Genomic DNA, 13,762 nt, shown 5'->3' with positions numbered 1-13,762 from the left:
ATTAGTCATAAATGGGAACATCCGTGCCAATATAAGATAAAAATGATATGATCTAAATCATTTAGTCGTCAAAATTTGTTCGCATGACGATTAAGTGGTATGATCCCCTTTTGTGTGTGTGCATCATATCGAGAGAAGATGAAAAGTATCGCAGTGCTACTCTTGGGGTGTTTAGATTTAAGGGTGTAAAGTTTTGGCGTGTCACATTGGATATTATATAAAGGTATCACATAGGGTGTTCGGGCACTAATAAAAAAACTAATTACAAAATTCATCGGTAAACCGCGAGACGAATTTATTAAACCTAATTAATCCATCATTAGCAAATGTTTAATGTAACACCATATTGTCAAATCATGGAGCAATTAGATTCAAAAGATTCGTCTCGCAAATTAGTAACAATCTGTGCAATTAGTTATTTTTTAGATAATATTTAATACTTTATATAGGTGTTCAAACATTTGATGTGACGTGATGTAAAATTTTTACCGTGGGATCTAAACATGCCCTTACTTTGAGTACAAAGGGAGCCTAGTCGTACGGTACTAGGAACCCGATTCCTATCTTGACAATGATTACAAGCCTTGCAGGCTTGAAAGAGAGTGTCAGACTTGACAAATGTTGCATCGATGCATTTTGAGATGATTAGTATCGAGTCTTGACTTGAGAGTACTCCCAGGTTGAGTTGTAGCTATATATACTTGTCTGTTGAGTTGAATGCACACATTTTAGATGATCAATTTAATTGCTCAACTAAAAGCACAAGAAGATATCCCACGCGATTGTTGCGGAAATATTCATATATATTATGACATTACGTGATACTCCCTCCGGACTGATAATACTTGTCGTTTTACATAAGAGTGAGGTCAAACTTTAGAATCTTTTATTATGAATCATTTTTAAAATATTTGTTTTTCAAATATAATGACTACATGTATACATTGGTCTTTAAAAATACTTTAATAAAATCATATATTTGGAAACACTTTTATACATATTTGAAAAATAATGGTCAAAGTTGTTTTTTTTGAGACCGTGCCCTTATCCGAAACGATAACTATTATCAACCTGGGTGGAGTAGGATGGTTGAAACAAGAATAAATAAAACAGTTGTACTCCCTCCGTCCCAGAAAAAACTCAACTTAGTACTTCGATGTGATATATTCTAGTACAACGAATCTGGACAGGGATTATGTCCCATCAAAATACTAGGTTGAGTTTTTTTGGGACGGTGGGAGTAATAAATAGGATGAAATAGAATATTTTAAAACTAGTCATAGCATCCTTTTTACCAAATTTCAAAACTTTGCATCCATCGTCTCGCCACGACCACCCTCCCCCTTTTCCCCTTATGCTTCAAGCCCGGTATTGAGGGTGTGAGCCGTTTCCTGGCCACTATCGGGGAGGAGGAAGAGGGGTCATATGCTTGTACCCTCCGTCCTCTCGCCTCTCATTCCATGCCTTCGGTAGCCACGAGTGCCTCTTCGTCATGCTCCACGACAGCTGCAGCCACGGCCATACTACTTCGGCGACCCCTCTAGACCAATCCGCCTTCCTTGCTGGCGGCGGTGCCGTAGCTGGGGATGTCACCAGTGCCACAAGGAGGGTGGTGTGTTCGGGCAATAGATGACGTGACCTGTGTCACGGTGTTGATGGCTTGGCGCTTAGATGTAACATAAAGACAGTGATGAGCTGGGCAAAGGTCACCGGTGCCTTAGGGAGGGTGGTGTGCTCCGGTAGTAGACGACATGACCTAGGTCGTGGCCTCCTCAGCTTCCTTCTTCATTGCCCGCCGCTCGGCCTCCTCAGAGGAAGATGACGATGAGTGAGACTGTGCTGGGGTTCATACGTCTGTCCATGCAAACGAAAGAAGAAAGAGGGGGAGAATAAGGGTGGGTGCCCACATGTGGTGCCCATAGTTTTTTTTATCTTTTCCCTTTTCACTTGTGGGTCCCACATATATTGTTAATTCCTCTAATGACTGGGCTACCACGTAGATGCCACATCATTGAAAATCACCCTCATAACAACCTATAGGGTTATTTTACACGGTTTTAATGGTTAGAGAGGTCGATGTAAACGTTTTTGCAGTTGAGAGATACAGAAAAAGATATGACCTGTATTTGAGAGGGAGTGAAATAAGACCTTTTCCTAAGAGACCTAACCAATGGACGATGGGCCTCCGAGAGTCCATCACGGCCCAAAATCTGCTCAGCCTGAGGTTCGTCGTGAAGAAGATGAGCACCGTCGGCGGCTGCGCCTCCACCACCAGAGAGGAAGTCGAGCAGTTCACCCGTCCCCACTTCCCCCTTCCCCCTCCCGCGCGCGATGGCGTCCGCCGCCGACGAGGGCAACGCGGCGGCGCCCAGGGCCGCCGTCTCGCACGTCATCTTCGACATGGACGGCCTCCTGCTCGGTCTCTCCCTCTCCCTCTCCCTCTCCTCCGACGATTCGGTTTCATATGCGCATTCGATGGTTTCTTTCTTTGCTTTCTTGGTTGCTCCAATTTGGATGGAGTTGGGATGATGGATGGATTGGATGAATGGCGTGGTTGTTGCTGGTGGGTGCAGACACGGAGGGTTTCTACACGGAGGTGCAGGAGAAGATCCTGGCGAGGTACGGCAAGGTGTTCGACTGGTCGCTCAAGGCCAAGATGATGGGCAAGAAGGCCACCGAGTCGGCGCGCATCTTCGTCGACGAGTGCGGCCTCGACGGCCTCCTCACCCCGGAGCAGTTCCTCGAGGAGCGCGAGAGCATGCTCCAGGAGCTCTTCCCCTCCTGCGCCGTCTTGCCTGGTCAGGGTTTGCTCCTCTGTATCTATCTTCCCCTTCTTCTTCTTTTTCTTCAGGAGATGTCTGTCCTTTACTGTTTATTGCATTGTGAAAGCTTGGCAGCTATTCTTGCTTACAATGTCGGATATCGGCATGGTCATGTGGTCTCAAGATGCGACTTTGTTTTCTAGTAATTGCTATGGTAAAATGTTTGTAAAACCTATTAATATTTTTTTTGAGGAAATAATTTCTGAGTGTAGCTAGCACTGGCGCCTCTTCTTATCAGAGCAAGGATAATAGTAGAGCTCACTTTTTACTATTAGCCTATTTTAAAGCCAACATATATAATAGATTAGCTATAAGGTTGGCTACAATTTTCTTCTCCTCTCTCTATCTCACTTATACATTTAATGTATTTGTCTTGAAGCTTGTGTTAAGCTAGCTCTTCTACGTAAAACCTATTAATATAAGCCTATAGTTTTAGTGTTTTTCCTAGAGAGTCCTATATGTATGGTTGATTATCAAACCTGAATAGTTTAGAGGTACTATTAATGCTCAAAGGTTTGGTTTGACTGTATACCTCTCGAAAACGACCATTACTTGTGGAAGGAGGAGCTACATTGCTAATTGAACTTGGTTTCATCAACTCCATAGGAATTATATATTTGGTACTGCTATTTGGTTTGGTCAGCAGGTTGCTAAGCAAAAATTAACAAAACCAGAGGAACTTGAACTGCGGAAGAGGTTCAAGTACATATAATCAGCTGTATTAGTTGCTTATCTGTTTTGTGAATCTGGGAAACTGAAACATAGTAATCATTTTATTTCCACAAGGTACATCTCATGCTCATAGTTCCACAACACGGGATATTCAACTCCTTGAGTTTAATCAGGTTATCTGCTATTAGTAGTACTTGAACCTGCTATTACCAACTAATTTAGTACTAGTGTATGTTTTTTCACTGTGCTGGCTATGGAACGTCGACCATTTTCATTTAAGATTAGGATAAGAAAAGGTTACAAAGCGGGAACCAACAACAAGATTGTTGGGTATCCACCAACACGTGTAGTATAGCATATGTAGTCATGTAGCATTCTGAAATTGTCTAATGTAATGAAGCCCTTTGTTGAAGAGGTTTGTTGTTACCTCCAGCATTGGAGGGTCGGAGCAAAGGGAATCGGAGGGGGATTGGAGTGGAATTTTAGGAGTTGTTGTAGGTTGTTGTCAGTTCATAACACTGTGACAGTGTAGGTAGGACTTGGAAACCATATATAGTGTTATTCGTTCTACCAATTATTCTGTTTGTATATGCTAGTCTAATTTATATGAATAATTTTATTACTGTAGTTGAGGACATTACTCCCTCTATCCCATAATATAAGGCATGGTCAAGCTTGACACGGTCTCCAAAACTAATTTTTGTCTTATAATTTCTCATATATTATAAGGATTACAGTAACAAAATTATAACCATATAAAAGTAAATTCAAATGTCAATTCAATGATATACTCCCTCTATCCCAAAATATAAGGCATGGTCAAACTTGGCACGGTTTCCAAAACTAATCTTTATCTTATAATTTCTCATATATTATAAGGTTTGTAGTAACAAAATTATAACTATATGAAAGAAAATTCAAATGTCAATCCAATGATATAATTTTTAGCAAGTAAAATTAAATTCATATTGTACTAAATGTTGGTCAAAATGTTTTGAAGGTGGAATCTTGAAATGCGTGGGCGCCTTATATTTTAGGATGGAGTAATTTTTAGCAAGTAAAATTCAATTCATACTGTACTAAATGTTGGTCAAAATGTTTTAAAGGTGGAATCTTGAAATACGTGGGCACCTTATATTATGGGATGGAGGGAGTACTATTTTGAATGCAATCAAAGATATTACTCTCAGTGTTTCTTGTTGAAACACATGGAAGTAGAAAATGGATCTCTTGACTTGATAGTAGGATGATGTAAAAGCATAATAAGGCATAATTAATTATGAAGTGAAGCATTATGATTCTTTTGTAAAAATAATGTTAATATTATATTTATTTTCCTTGTCCCATCAAGCTGTATATGTTTCCACACATGACCCTGAACATTTAGCCATGCTACTGAGGCCTGTTTTGGGAGCCTATAACGGGATGGTCCAGGGATTGTGAGCTTCCAAATTAAGCCTGAGGGTGGTGTGGTTTATTTGCTTTTGCTCATGAGTATAACATTAGATAATGAATTGTTCTGTTGCAGGAGTGCTACGTTTGATCCATCATCTCCATGCAAATGGAGTACCAATGGCTGTTGCAACAGGGTAATTTATCCATGATGACCAATATATTGCTCTGAGTCTTGTGCACTATGTTCCTGATGAACCCTGTGCCTTTCAAATTAGAATCACGTTTGATTCATTCTTTCTTTATGTGGCTTCAGATCCCACAAACGTCATTTTGCCCTGAAGACGCAGAACCACAAGGAAATGTTTACACTGATGCACCATGTTGTGATGGGGGATGATCCAGATGTGAAGACTGGCAAGCCATCTCCTGATATATTTCTTGCCGCTATAAGGAGGTTTGAGGTATTGCTGTGTAAGAGCTATTTCCTTTCGAGTGTTCTGTGGATTAGACGTAATAATGTTATAATGTCACCTGATGAAATGGCACTGTGTATTGTTCAGGGCAATATAGAACCAAGTAACTGCTTGGTATTTGAAGACGCACCTTCTGGTGTTGCCGCAGCAAAAAATGCTGGAATGTAAGTGACCATTACATGTACATATCCTAAACAATTATGAGTATTGCATATTGATAATTTATTGGTTCTTTTGCAGGTATGCGGTGATGGTCCCAGATTCGAGGTTGGATGTTTCATATCACAAAGGAGCTGACCAAGTTCTCAGTTCCCTGCTGGATTTCAAACCTGGTGAATGGGGCTTGCCGCCTTTTACAGATTAGACAAAAAAGTTTGAAGATTGGAAAGTTCCCATGAACAAATAAGGATGTCGAATGGAAACTTTAGAAGAATGGATTTTTTGGTAAAGAAAAAGGAGAAAAACTCTGGCCTTCATAGGCAGGCAGGCAGGCATTTCTTGATCAGCCCATTCGTAAAATTTAGAGAAATTTATCGCCCTACTTATATGAAATTTTATAACTATATACTATTTAGCAAGAAAGATTGTTAGGCTTAGTGACAAGCAAAACTATGAGCATTCTTGCTGCCTACTATTTTGTGGCAGCGAACTACGACATACTTCCTTTCAATAAAAAGAATCTCCATAGCTTGGTGTGTTCTTGAACCTTTTTTGTGCTTTGCTTTCCAGGGAAAAAGGTTAATATATTATGTAATATTATTTAACAGATTACTTTTTTTTTTTGCTAATACTGTTTCGAACAGTTTTACGTTAAGCTGCTTTGATGGGCACTGCAGTGCTTTCCTCAGTTCAGTGGCTACCAGCTTCAAACTGCAATCAGCAAGGATAGGGTAAATGGCGCCCTGCCAAATCAATGTTCTTTTCAAACTTGTGAGAAATGCAGTTTAATTAATCATGGAATTATTTTGTATTTGGTTGAGGGGTATATCTTGTAAGTAGCTGAAATATTGGTCAGAGAACTAGCTGAAATTCAAACTTTATTTTTTTTGAGAAAAACAAATTTAAACTGAACACAACATTCTGAACCAACTTTTAGCAGACTTCAAAAGAATAGTACTAGCGTATTGCTCGGTGAACGAAATGAACTCGTTTTGTTGACTTTATACTCCATTCCTATTTGTTTGTCGCTGTGGACTAATCTTGCTATAGCTTTGATCATAAATAAATTTTAGTTGGTTAATTTATGATGAACAAAAGCTTAATAGTTATGTTAGGATGCAATACACTTTAATTGAACGGCATCCTTTTAAGCATTTCTTTTTTAAAAAAATATGAGTGGTTAATTTAAATATAAATTTCATTCGGTGACTAACATTTAGGAATCATTGAGTAATAATAAGACGAAAGATCCGAATGTACTCACTCCGTCCCATAAAAGACCAAGACAGTATTGAATGTGGTATATCCTAATACAATGATATGTCCGAATTCGTTGTAATAAGATGTCTCACATCCAACTCTAGATTTATATTTTGTATTGTAATAGGATGTGTCACATTCAGTCCTGATTTTTTTTTTGTCCTGTTTAGATTCTAACTTTTTTTCTTCAAACTTCCAACTTTTCCGTCACATCGAATTTTCCTACACACAAAATTTCAACTTTTTCATCGTATCGTTTTAATATCTTCAAACTTTTAATTTTAACGTGGAATCAAACACAGCCAGTATCAGGAAATCGAAGATTCTGAGTTAGAGTCAAGTACATTCGGTGAGGCATGCTAATTAATCCACGATATGGCTGATTGTTGCGACTATTTATTGGGTCATTTTAATGCCAGCAAGGTGCCAATGGCCACACGACACTACAAGCAGTGATTGATTTGAGGGGAGACAGGGAGGCATAACCTACCAAACAAGACAATTAATTACTTCCTTCGTCTACAATACTTTATACTAGCATGCATTAAGGTTAGGAAAAAAAACTATAATATTTCTTATTGAATACTCCCTCCTTCCCATATTGATCATCGTATAATGGAATTTAAAATTTCTCAAATTGATCATCATATAATCGCATAGATATAGATTTCATCATAATACAATTATTGCAGCATGGAAGAATGTGTGCATGCTAAGATGTAATTGGCATGGCGTTTTAATCAATACATACATTGTGTGAGAATATGTGCATGATGTCTTGATTGATGTGATTTAGATTATCCTTAGTATTGGTGTATAAACATATGTGATGATCAATTTGAAAAGGAGGGAGTAACAGCATCTCCAACAGCCAATCTATCTCCCTCTCCAAGTTAAAATTTGGCAATTTTGGACGAAAAACACACTCCAACAGACTTGCCAACCGGATGGTCAAGCCATCCGGCTGGCCAAACGCCCCCTCGCGCTAGCCAACTTTGGCCAGCCAAACTTGCCTCTCCAATGGTAGGCCCCACGCCGTTTTACCCTCTCCCGAAGCCGAGATGACATGGACGAGGACGATCTCCGCCGAGCACGACGGGCGCGGCGCCTCTCCGCTCTCATATATAGTTAGATGTAAAGTAACATTTTTTTTGGAATAACTTTTAAATGTTAGAAAAATATGTATTGTGAGACGGATGAAGTATGAGTTGGTTCCGCAGGCTCTGAACTCACAAGTTACTCCTTGCAAGAATTTCTGATGCCTCTTCACGATGTAGGAAGACCTAAAACCGATAAATACAAAAAGAATGACCTGAAACCGAGAAATATAAAAGGATGATGTCTTAAGCTCTTGTCAGCTTAAGGGCTCTTCGGAGCCAAGGATTTTTTTTTTTCGGAATTTTGAAATTCTGTGGAAAATTTTCCTTTGGAGCCATTTGGATTGTAGGAATGTATTCTAAAATTTCTATAGGATTTCTTCCATTTGTCCGCTTTTTGAAGGATTCCAAACATTTGATCAAACCTCATATTTTCAGTTTTCTTTAGTCCAAGACAAATGCTTCATCATCTCTCCTCTTTTATCTATTCTAATCAAGTGTTTCATTTAAAATTCCTATGGAGTAACCAAACACCTCTTTTACTAAATTCATGTGTTCCTATTTCCTATAGAATTGAGCTAGGCATGACACTCTATTCCTGCATTTCTCCTGTTCCCTATGTTTTTAAGATCAAAGGAGCCAAAAGGTCTAGTTGTTTAGCCTTCTCTGGACGATCGAAGTTCAAGTTTAGTTTGTGAAAGTTCGCCTTGGCAAAGAGCCTCCCTAGTTGGGCCTCAAACATTATCATGAACAAGGATATATGATTTCTCATGTATAATTAAATCCCTCTTGGAGACATCATCTACAATTATTAGCATCACACTATCACAGGCTTATTGCCAAAATTGTCCTCATATTATACATATAAATCATACTATAATACACAGTCGAAAAAACCTCTTATGGAACTCAAGAAAGATAAAAGAAAGGGGAAAAAAAAAGAAAAGAGAGAAGAAAAAAAAATGCTGAGCTACTAAAAGCATTTCATCTTGGTCATGTGTCAATATTCTTCCAGCAATATTGCTCCTTGAAGGAACTTCTGTACTACTATATATGAACGAATGTTGTGCCTCATGAATACAGGCGTTTTTGGTGTGCTGAAAATCACCTCTTACCACACATCTCTCAGATACCTACCCTCCGTTTGGAGGCTCTTCACAAAGCTCTCAGCCTTAGAGCTGTCAAGTGATCCCTGTAACGCAAAAAACCGTCATCAATTTATGCCGGAAATATACTGACGGACAGAATGAAACAAATTTTATCAGCAAGTGTGTAATGGCTGTGAGAAAAATACCTGTTCCTGTACAATGGTGTGGAGAACTCTATGTACATCTCTCGCCATGCCTTTGGCATCACCACAGACGTAAATGTAACCACCCTGGGAGATCATGTCCCAGATTTCGGAAGCCTGGACAGACAAAGGTAGGAAATATGAGCAACGCTGAACAAAAACATGAATTTGCAGATCAACAAACATGTATGAAAATGTCAAGTAGTTCAATTACTTTCTGCGACATTTTGTGCTGCACGTATTCCTTCGTAGGGCCCTCACGAGAGAAGGCGAGAACCAGCTCGGACAATGCTCCTTCCTCAAGGAAAGTGTTCAGCTCATCCTCATAGATGAAGTCCTGCAAAGTTTATAATATGTCAGCTACATTAAAGAACCCTCTAGTGTTTTAAGGATATTCATGTTATGCAGAGTGTCTATTTGGTGCGTACCATCTTGCTGTTTCTGCATCCAAAGAAGAATACGGAGCGACCAAGCTCAGCTCCTGATTGTTTTTGAGACAGCCTCTCCTGATATCATGAATGCATTTATATATTAGTTACTTCTCATAATAAATATCAGTAGTGATGTAAAAATTATCATTGAACAGCAAGAAACCTGCAAGAATCCGCGGAAAGGAGCAAGACCAGTTCCTGGGCCAATCATGATAACCGGTACTGAAGGATCAGCAGGCAGTTTGAAGTTTGATTGTCTCACAAAAACTGGAGCCCAGCTGCAGTCCTTTGTCTCTTCTGATGGAATAGCATTCTGCGAAATTGAATAGTGATAGAGAAATATCAGAAGACATGTTTATGGTTTGAGGGATTTACTGTCAACTCAGGTGTTTCAATTCAACGTTGCAGCAAGGGTTCTGTACTTTGCAGGATACTTAGAACTTCAGATGATATATAGGTAAATAATCCGACCTAGAATACTCAATAGGGGTTGATATGACGTTGATTAGTTACCTTAATCCATGTTGAGCAGACTCCCTTATGTACCCTTCCAGCAGGTGTTTTTTCATGGACAAGTGCACATGTAACATGAATTCTGGTAGGTGCCATGCTGATGGAAGAAGGAAATGCATGTCAATAAAAAGGTAAGGAACAATTTTACAATGAGGAAGAAAAAGCATAAGTAGGATATTTTACCTAGGTGAAGATGAAATTGAGTAGTATCTCGGCTGAAGACGAGGAGCAACGGCTGCAAAGAAGACTCCTAGTGGAGGCTTTGCTGAAGGGAACTCTGCCATCACTTCTAATAGACTTCTTTGACTCGCAACAACCCATTGAGCATACTCATCCTGAATCATGAAAAGCATGATATTAAGATTTTCGATTATTGTATTCCATAGGATGATGAAAGCGTGAGCAGATATCTGAAAGAAAAAAGAACTGACCTTTCCAGCAGGAGAGGCCAAGAACCTCAGACGATCAGCTTCAGTAGAATCTGAAGCATAAGTAGCTAATGCAACCAAAGCACTCTGCAAAACATACACACATTAGAAATCAGAGAAACAATAGTCAACAGTTGTGGAACTCGTAGTATATTGAACTACTGAAATGCTCACCTTCTTCGGTGAATTCAGAAGATCCGCATATCTAGCAAGCGCATTCCTCACAGTAATCGGGGAAGGGAATGGAGGAGCCAGAGAACCACCACCTAGTGGTGTACCGTCCTCTTTGTCTGCATGGATGGTGAAAAAAGTCTCTGGGGAGTAGCCTAACAACCTCTCTGCCTCCTCTACAACCTCGAGGCAGTTCTCTGTGTATACACCAACATGGTCACCGGTTTCATACCTGATAAGAAGCATGGAGAAACATGTTAGAATAAATGAAGAAAAGGATATGGACTGGAATTTTGATGTACTTAATTTTGTTGCCAAGGCCTGATATTTGTCAAGGATAATGAATGGAATCAGATGACTTACGTAAGACCAGTGCCAGCAATGTCAAACTCCAAGTGAGTGCATGAACGATCAGAAGCAGGAGTGTGGAGTTCCCGTCGCACAGCCACGTTGGCCCTACAGATTCAAAAGAAATTTGCAGATTGTTAGCTTCGATTCCACCATTACAAATACAGACAACCATACTATTAATGAAAAATGGACTTTATAGCCGCATACTTACCGGCAAGGATGCTGAGCATCATGAACCGCATAACCGTTTGCAAGACTGAAATTTCTCTCCAAATGGGCTGCCTCATCAGGCTTAACAAATTCAACCCGGTATTCAGGAATGGCAGCTGTGTAGGTAGTGCCTGTTGAAACATCATTTTCATCCCGAAGTAACTGATCCAATTCTGGCCAGAGAGTTTCTTTCCTGGTGATATGTATAAGTTCAGAAAGGAATGTAAGTAACACAAGTGCGGAAATGCCTAAAATAACTAAAATAAGCTTGAAAGAGCAAGATAATGCGTACCATGCGTTGAAGTCATCCTCAATGCATTGATCATCATCTCCAAGACCAACCGGAACAAGACGTTTTCCACCTAAACAAACACAAAATGCTTGAGATAAACTGAACAGATATATCAAAAGTCTGTAGGGCAGGGCAGTCATAAGGCACACCTTGCTCAACTAGGAGCTCATCAACAACCTTGGCAACCTGTCATCAGAAGCAAAAAACAAAGCAATCTAATTAATATATAAGAACATGACAAGGTTTTTACAGACTGGCAACAAGGGTTAGGAAATTCAAACAGATGATAAGTGTGGTACCTTGTTGAAATGCTCATACTGCCGATTGCCAAGACCAAAAATAGCATACTGGAAGTCATTCAACCAAACACCCCTCTCATTTCCCTCAGTGAACCATTTATAGAACCTAGCAGCATTGTCAGTCGGTTCACCATCTCCGTACCTGAAATGTCAACCAAAAAATATTACAAAGGTTTCCTAACACAGTATACCAACATAAATAGAAGAAGATTGATGTTCCTTGTATTTCTTTTGACTGAAAGTCTTTGTACTTTCTATCACTTAGGGAAGGGCAACCATTAGCATAAGTTGATTATGTATAATATCTGTGAAGTATATATAATATTCAAAGAAAGTGTATGAAAGATAAGATCCAAAGAACAAGTGTCTTACGTTGCAACGAAGAACAACGATATCTTCTCCTTCTTCAATCTCTCCTCGTACTCCTCATCCTCCATCGCATACTCATCCTATAACAATCATCACATTGTGCATAAGATCATCTGAGATGACACTTCTATCTACTCAATAATACTGGACAGCAGTTCTTGTTTGACTTTTTTTTTCTGAATTGTCAGCTGTATCTTACCAAGTCCACAACTTTGAATATCGCCTTGTCGTATCTTGACTTAGCCTCCTCAGCGAGTGCCTGTAAGTCAGGAGAACAATAAGAACATTATTAGCTACAACAGGGTACCAAAATACAAAAAAGGCAATTGCTTTTCATTTTTTTTCCTTGTCTTCCTTATTCACACGCCATGAGTTTCTGGTGAGACACGATTGCAATCAAAGAAGAAAATGGTAAATGAGTGGTGGAGCCGAAGGCGTTTTAGGCCACCAACCTCCTTGACAGTTGACACTTTGATAACCTATCGTCCTCCCTACCAGACCAGGACGCTTCTAGTGCTTAGTTTTGGTCAACAACTAAAAAAAAATCGCCATCTCAATTCCCACATGTCCTTGACGCTAGCCCATGAGGTTGTACTTTCTCTCTTTTGTACACACATTTTTTTTTCTGGCGCTAAATAAGTGATTAGACGTGGCATAAACCACACCAGAAAATGTGATAAAATCTGTCCTTCTTCCATGGATTCACCACAAACTGGAGAAATATCATCAGAGCAATTTTTCATGGACTCGAGAAATATTACTCCCGCGAAGGTGGTCCCCGCGTAGGAAAACGATTGAAAGATCTTCAAAAGTCTCCATCGATCAAATCAGCAACAACTACGCGTCCCTTACAATAGAATTCGTTTTTTTTATTTTTTATTTTGAAAGGAGTATTTACTTAGAAATTAGAATCATCCCAATATTGTTGGAATTATTTCGAACGCGAACAATTCGAAACAATTCACCATCAATTCATCATCATCATGATGGGGAAGCAATCGATGGATGGATACCTTGGCGAAGCCCTCGGCGGTGCCGGTCTGCGTGCCGAAGAAGACGGTGACCCGCTTCCTCCCGTCGGCGCCGCCGGCGTCCTCCCCGGCCGCCGCGGAGGCATTCTTCCCGCCCTTCCCCACCCCAGCCACGGCCGCCGCCGACCTCTCCGCCTCCTCCCTCTTCCGCTTCCGCCCCGCCGAGACCCGCCTCCATAACACCAAGAACGCGCACCCGAGCAGCGCGGCGGCCACCGTGGCCACCGCGGCCCTCGCCTCAGCCGCGCCACCGGCGGCGGCCTCCCCTCCCCCGGACGACAGCTGCAGCAGCTGCTCCGCCCGCGGCGTCAGCCCCCGCAGCAGCGCCGCCACCAGCTCCATCGGCCCCGCCGACGACTCCATATCAAATCCCTCTCTCCCTCCTCGGTGGATGGGGTAGGTGGGAAGCTAGCGAGCTTGCGAAGGAAGGAGTAGTAAATTGGGCGCGCGACGCGGCAATGGCGGACACGGCTTCGGCTCCTCCTACCTGAGAGGGGG

The 13,762-nt window shown here is 40.7% G+C and overlaps 2 protein-coding genes across 2 annotated transcripts; one reads left to right on the top strand and one right to left on the bottom strand.

The window, feature by feature from the left end:
- Window positions 1-2,278: 2,278 nt before the first annotated feature.
- Window positions 2,279-6,126, top strand: LOC127781118 ((DL)-glycerol-3-phosphatase 1, mitochondrial). The gene is made up of 6 exons (XM_052308023.1): window positions 2,279-2,419; window positions 2,574-2,798; window positions 5,023-5,083; window positions 5,203-5,350; window positions 5,450-5,526; window positions 5,603-6,126. Exons 1-6 carry the CDS (start codon window positions 2,332-2,334, stop codon window positions 5,724-5,726), a joined length of 723 nt encoding a protein of 240 aa, XP_052163983.1. The 5' UTR covers window positions 2,279-2,331; the 3' UTR covers window positions 5,727-6,126.
- Window positions 6,127-8,642: 2,516 nt separating this feature from the next.
- LOC127782460 (NADPH--cytochrome P450 reductase 2) lies at window positions 8,643-13,762 on the bottom strand. The gene is made up of 17 exons (XM_052309652.1): window positions 13,247-13,762; window positions 12,433-12,492; window positions 12,237-12,313; window positions 11,865-12,006; window positions 11,715-11,751; window positions 11,566-11,635; window positions 11,275-11,466; window positions 11,076-11,168; window positions 10,716-10,944; window positions 10,545-10,628; window positions 10,297-10,448; window positions 10,114-10,210; window positions 9,764-9,913; window positions 9,598-9,675; window positions 9,384-9,506; window positions 9,173-9,286; window positions 8,643-9,070 (listed from the first exon to the last, which is right to left on the bottom strand). The coding sequence occupies exons 1-17, from the start codon at window positions 13,625-13,627 to the stop codon at window positions 8,990-8,992; spliced, it is 2,160 nt and encodes a 719-aa protein (XP_052165612.1). The 5' UTR covers window positions 13,628-13,762; the 3' UTR covers window positions 8,643-8,989.

The sequence above is a fragment of the Oryza glaberrima genome, chromosome 8, assembly GCF_000147395.1.
Source record: "Oryza glaberrima chromosome 8, OglaRS2, whole genome shotgun sequence".
Taxonomy (NCBI): domain Eukaryota; kingdom Viridiplantae; phylum Streptophyta; class Magnoliopsida; order Poales; family Poaceae; genus Oryza; species Oryza glaberrima.
Note: the sequence above shows the minus strand (reverse complement) of the source record. Positions and strands in the feature narration are given on the sequence as shown.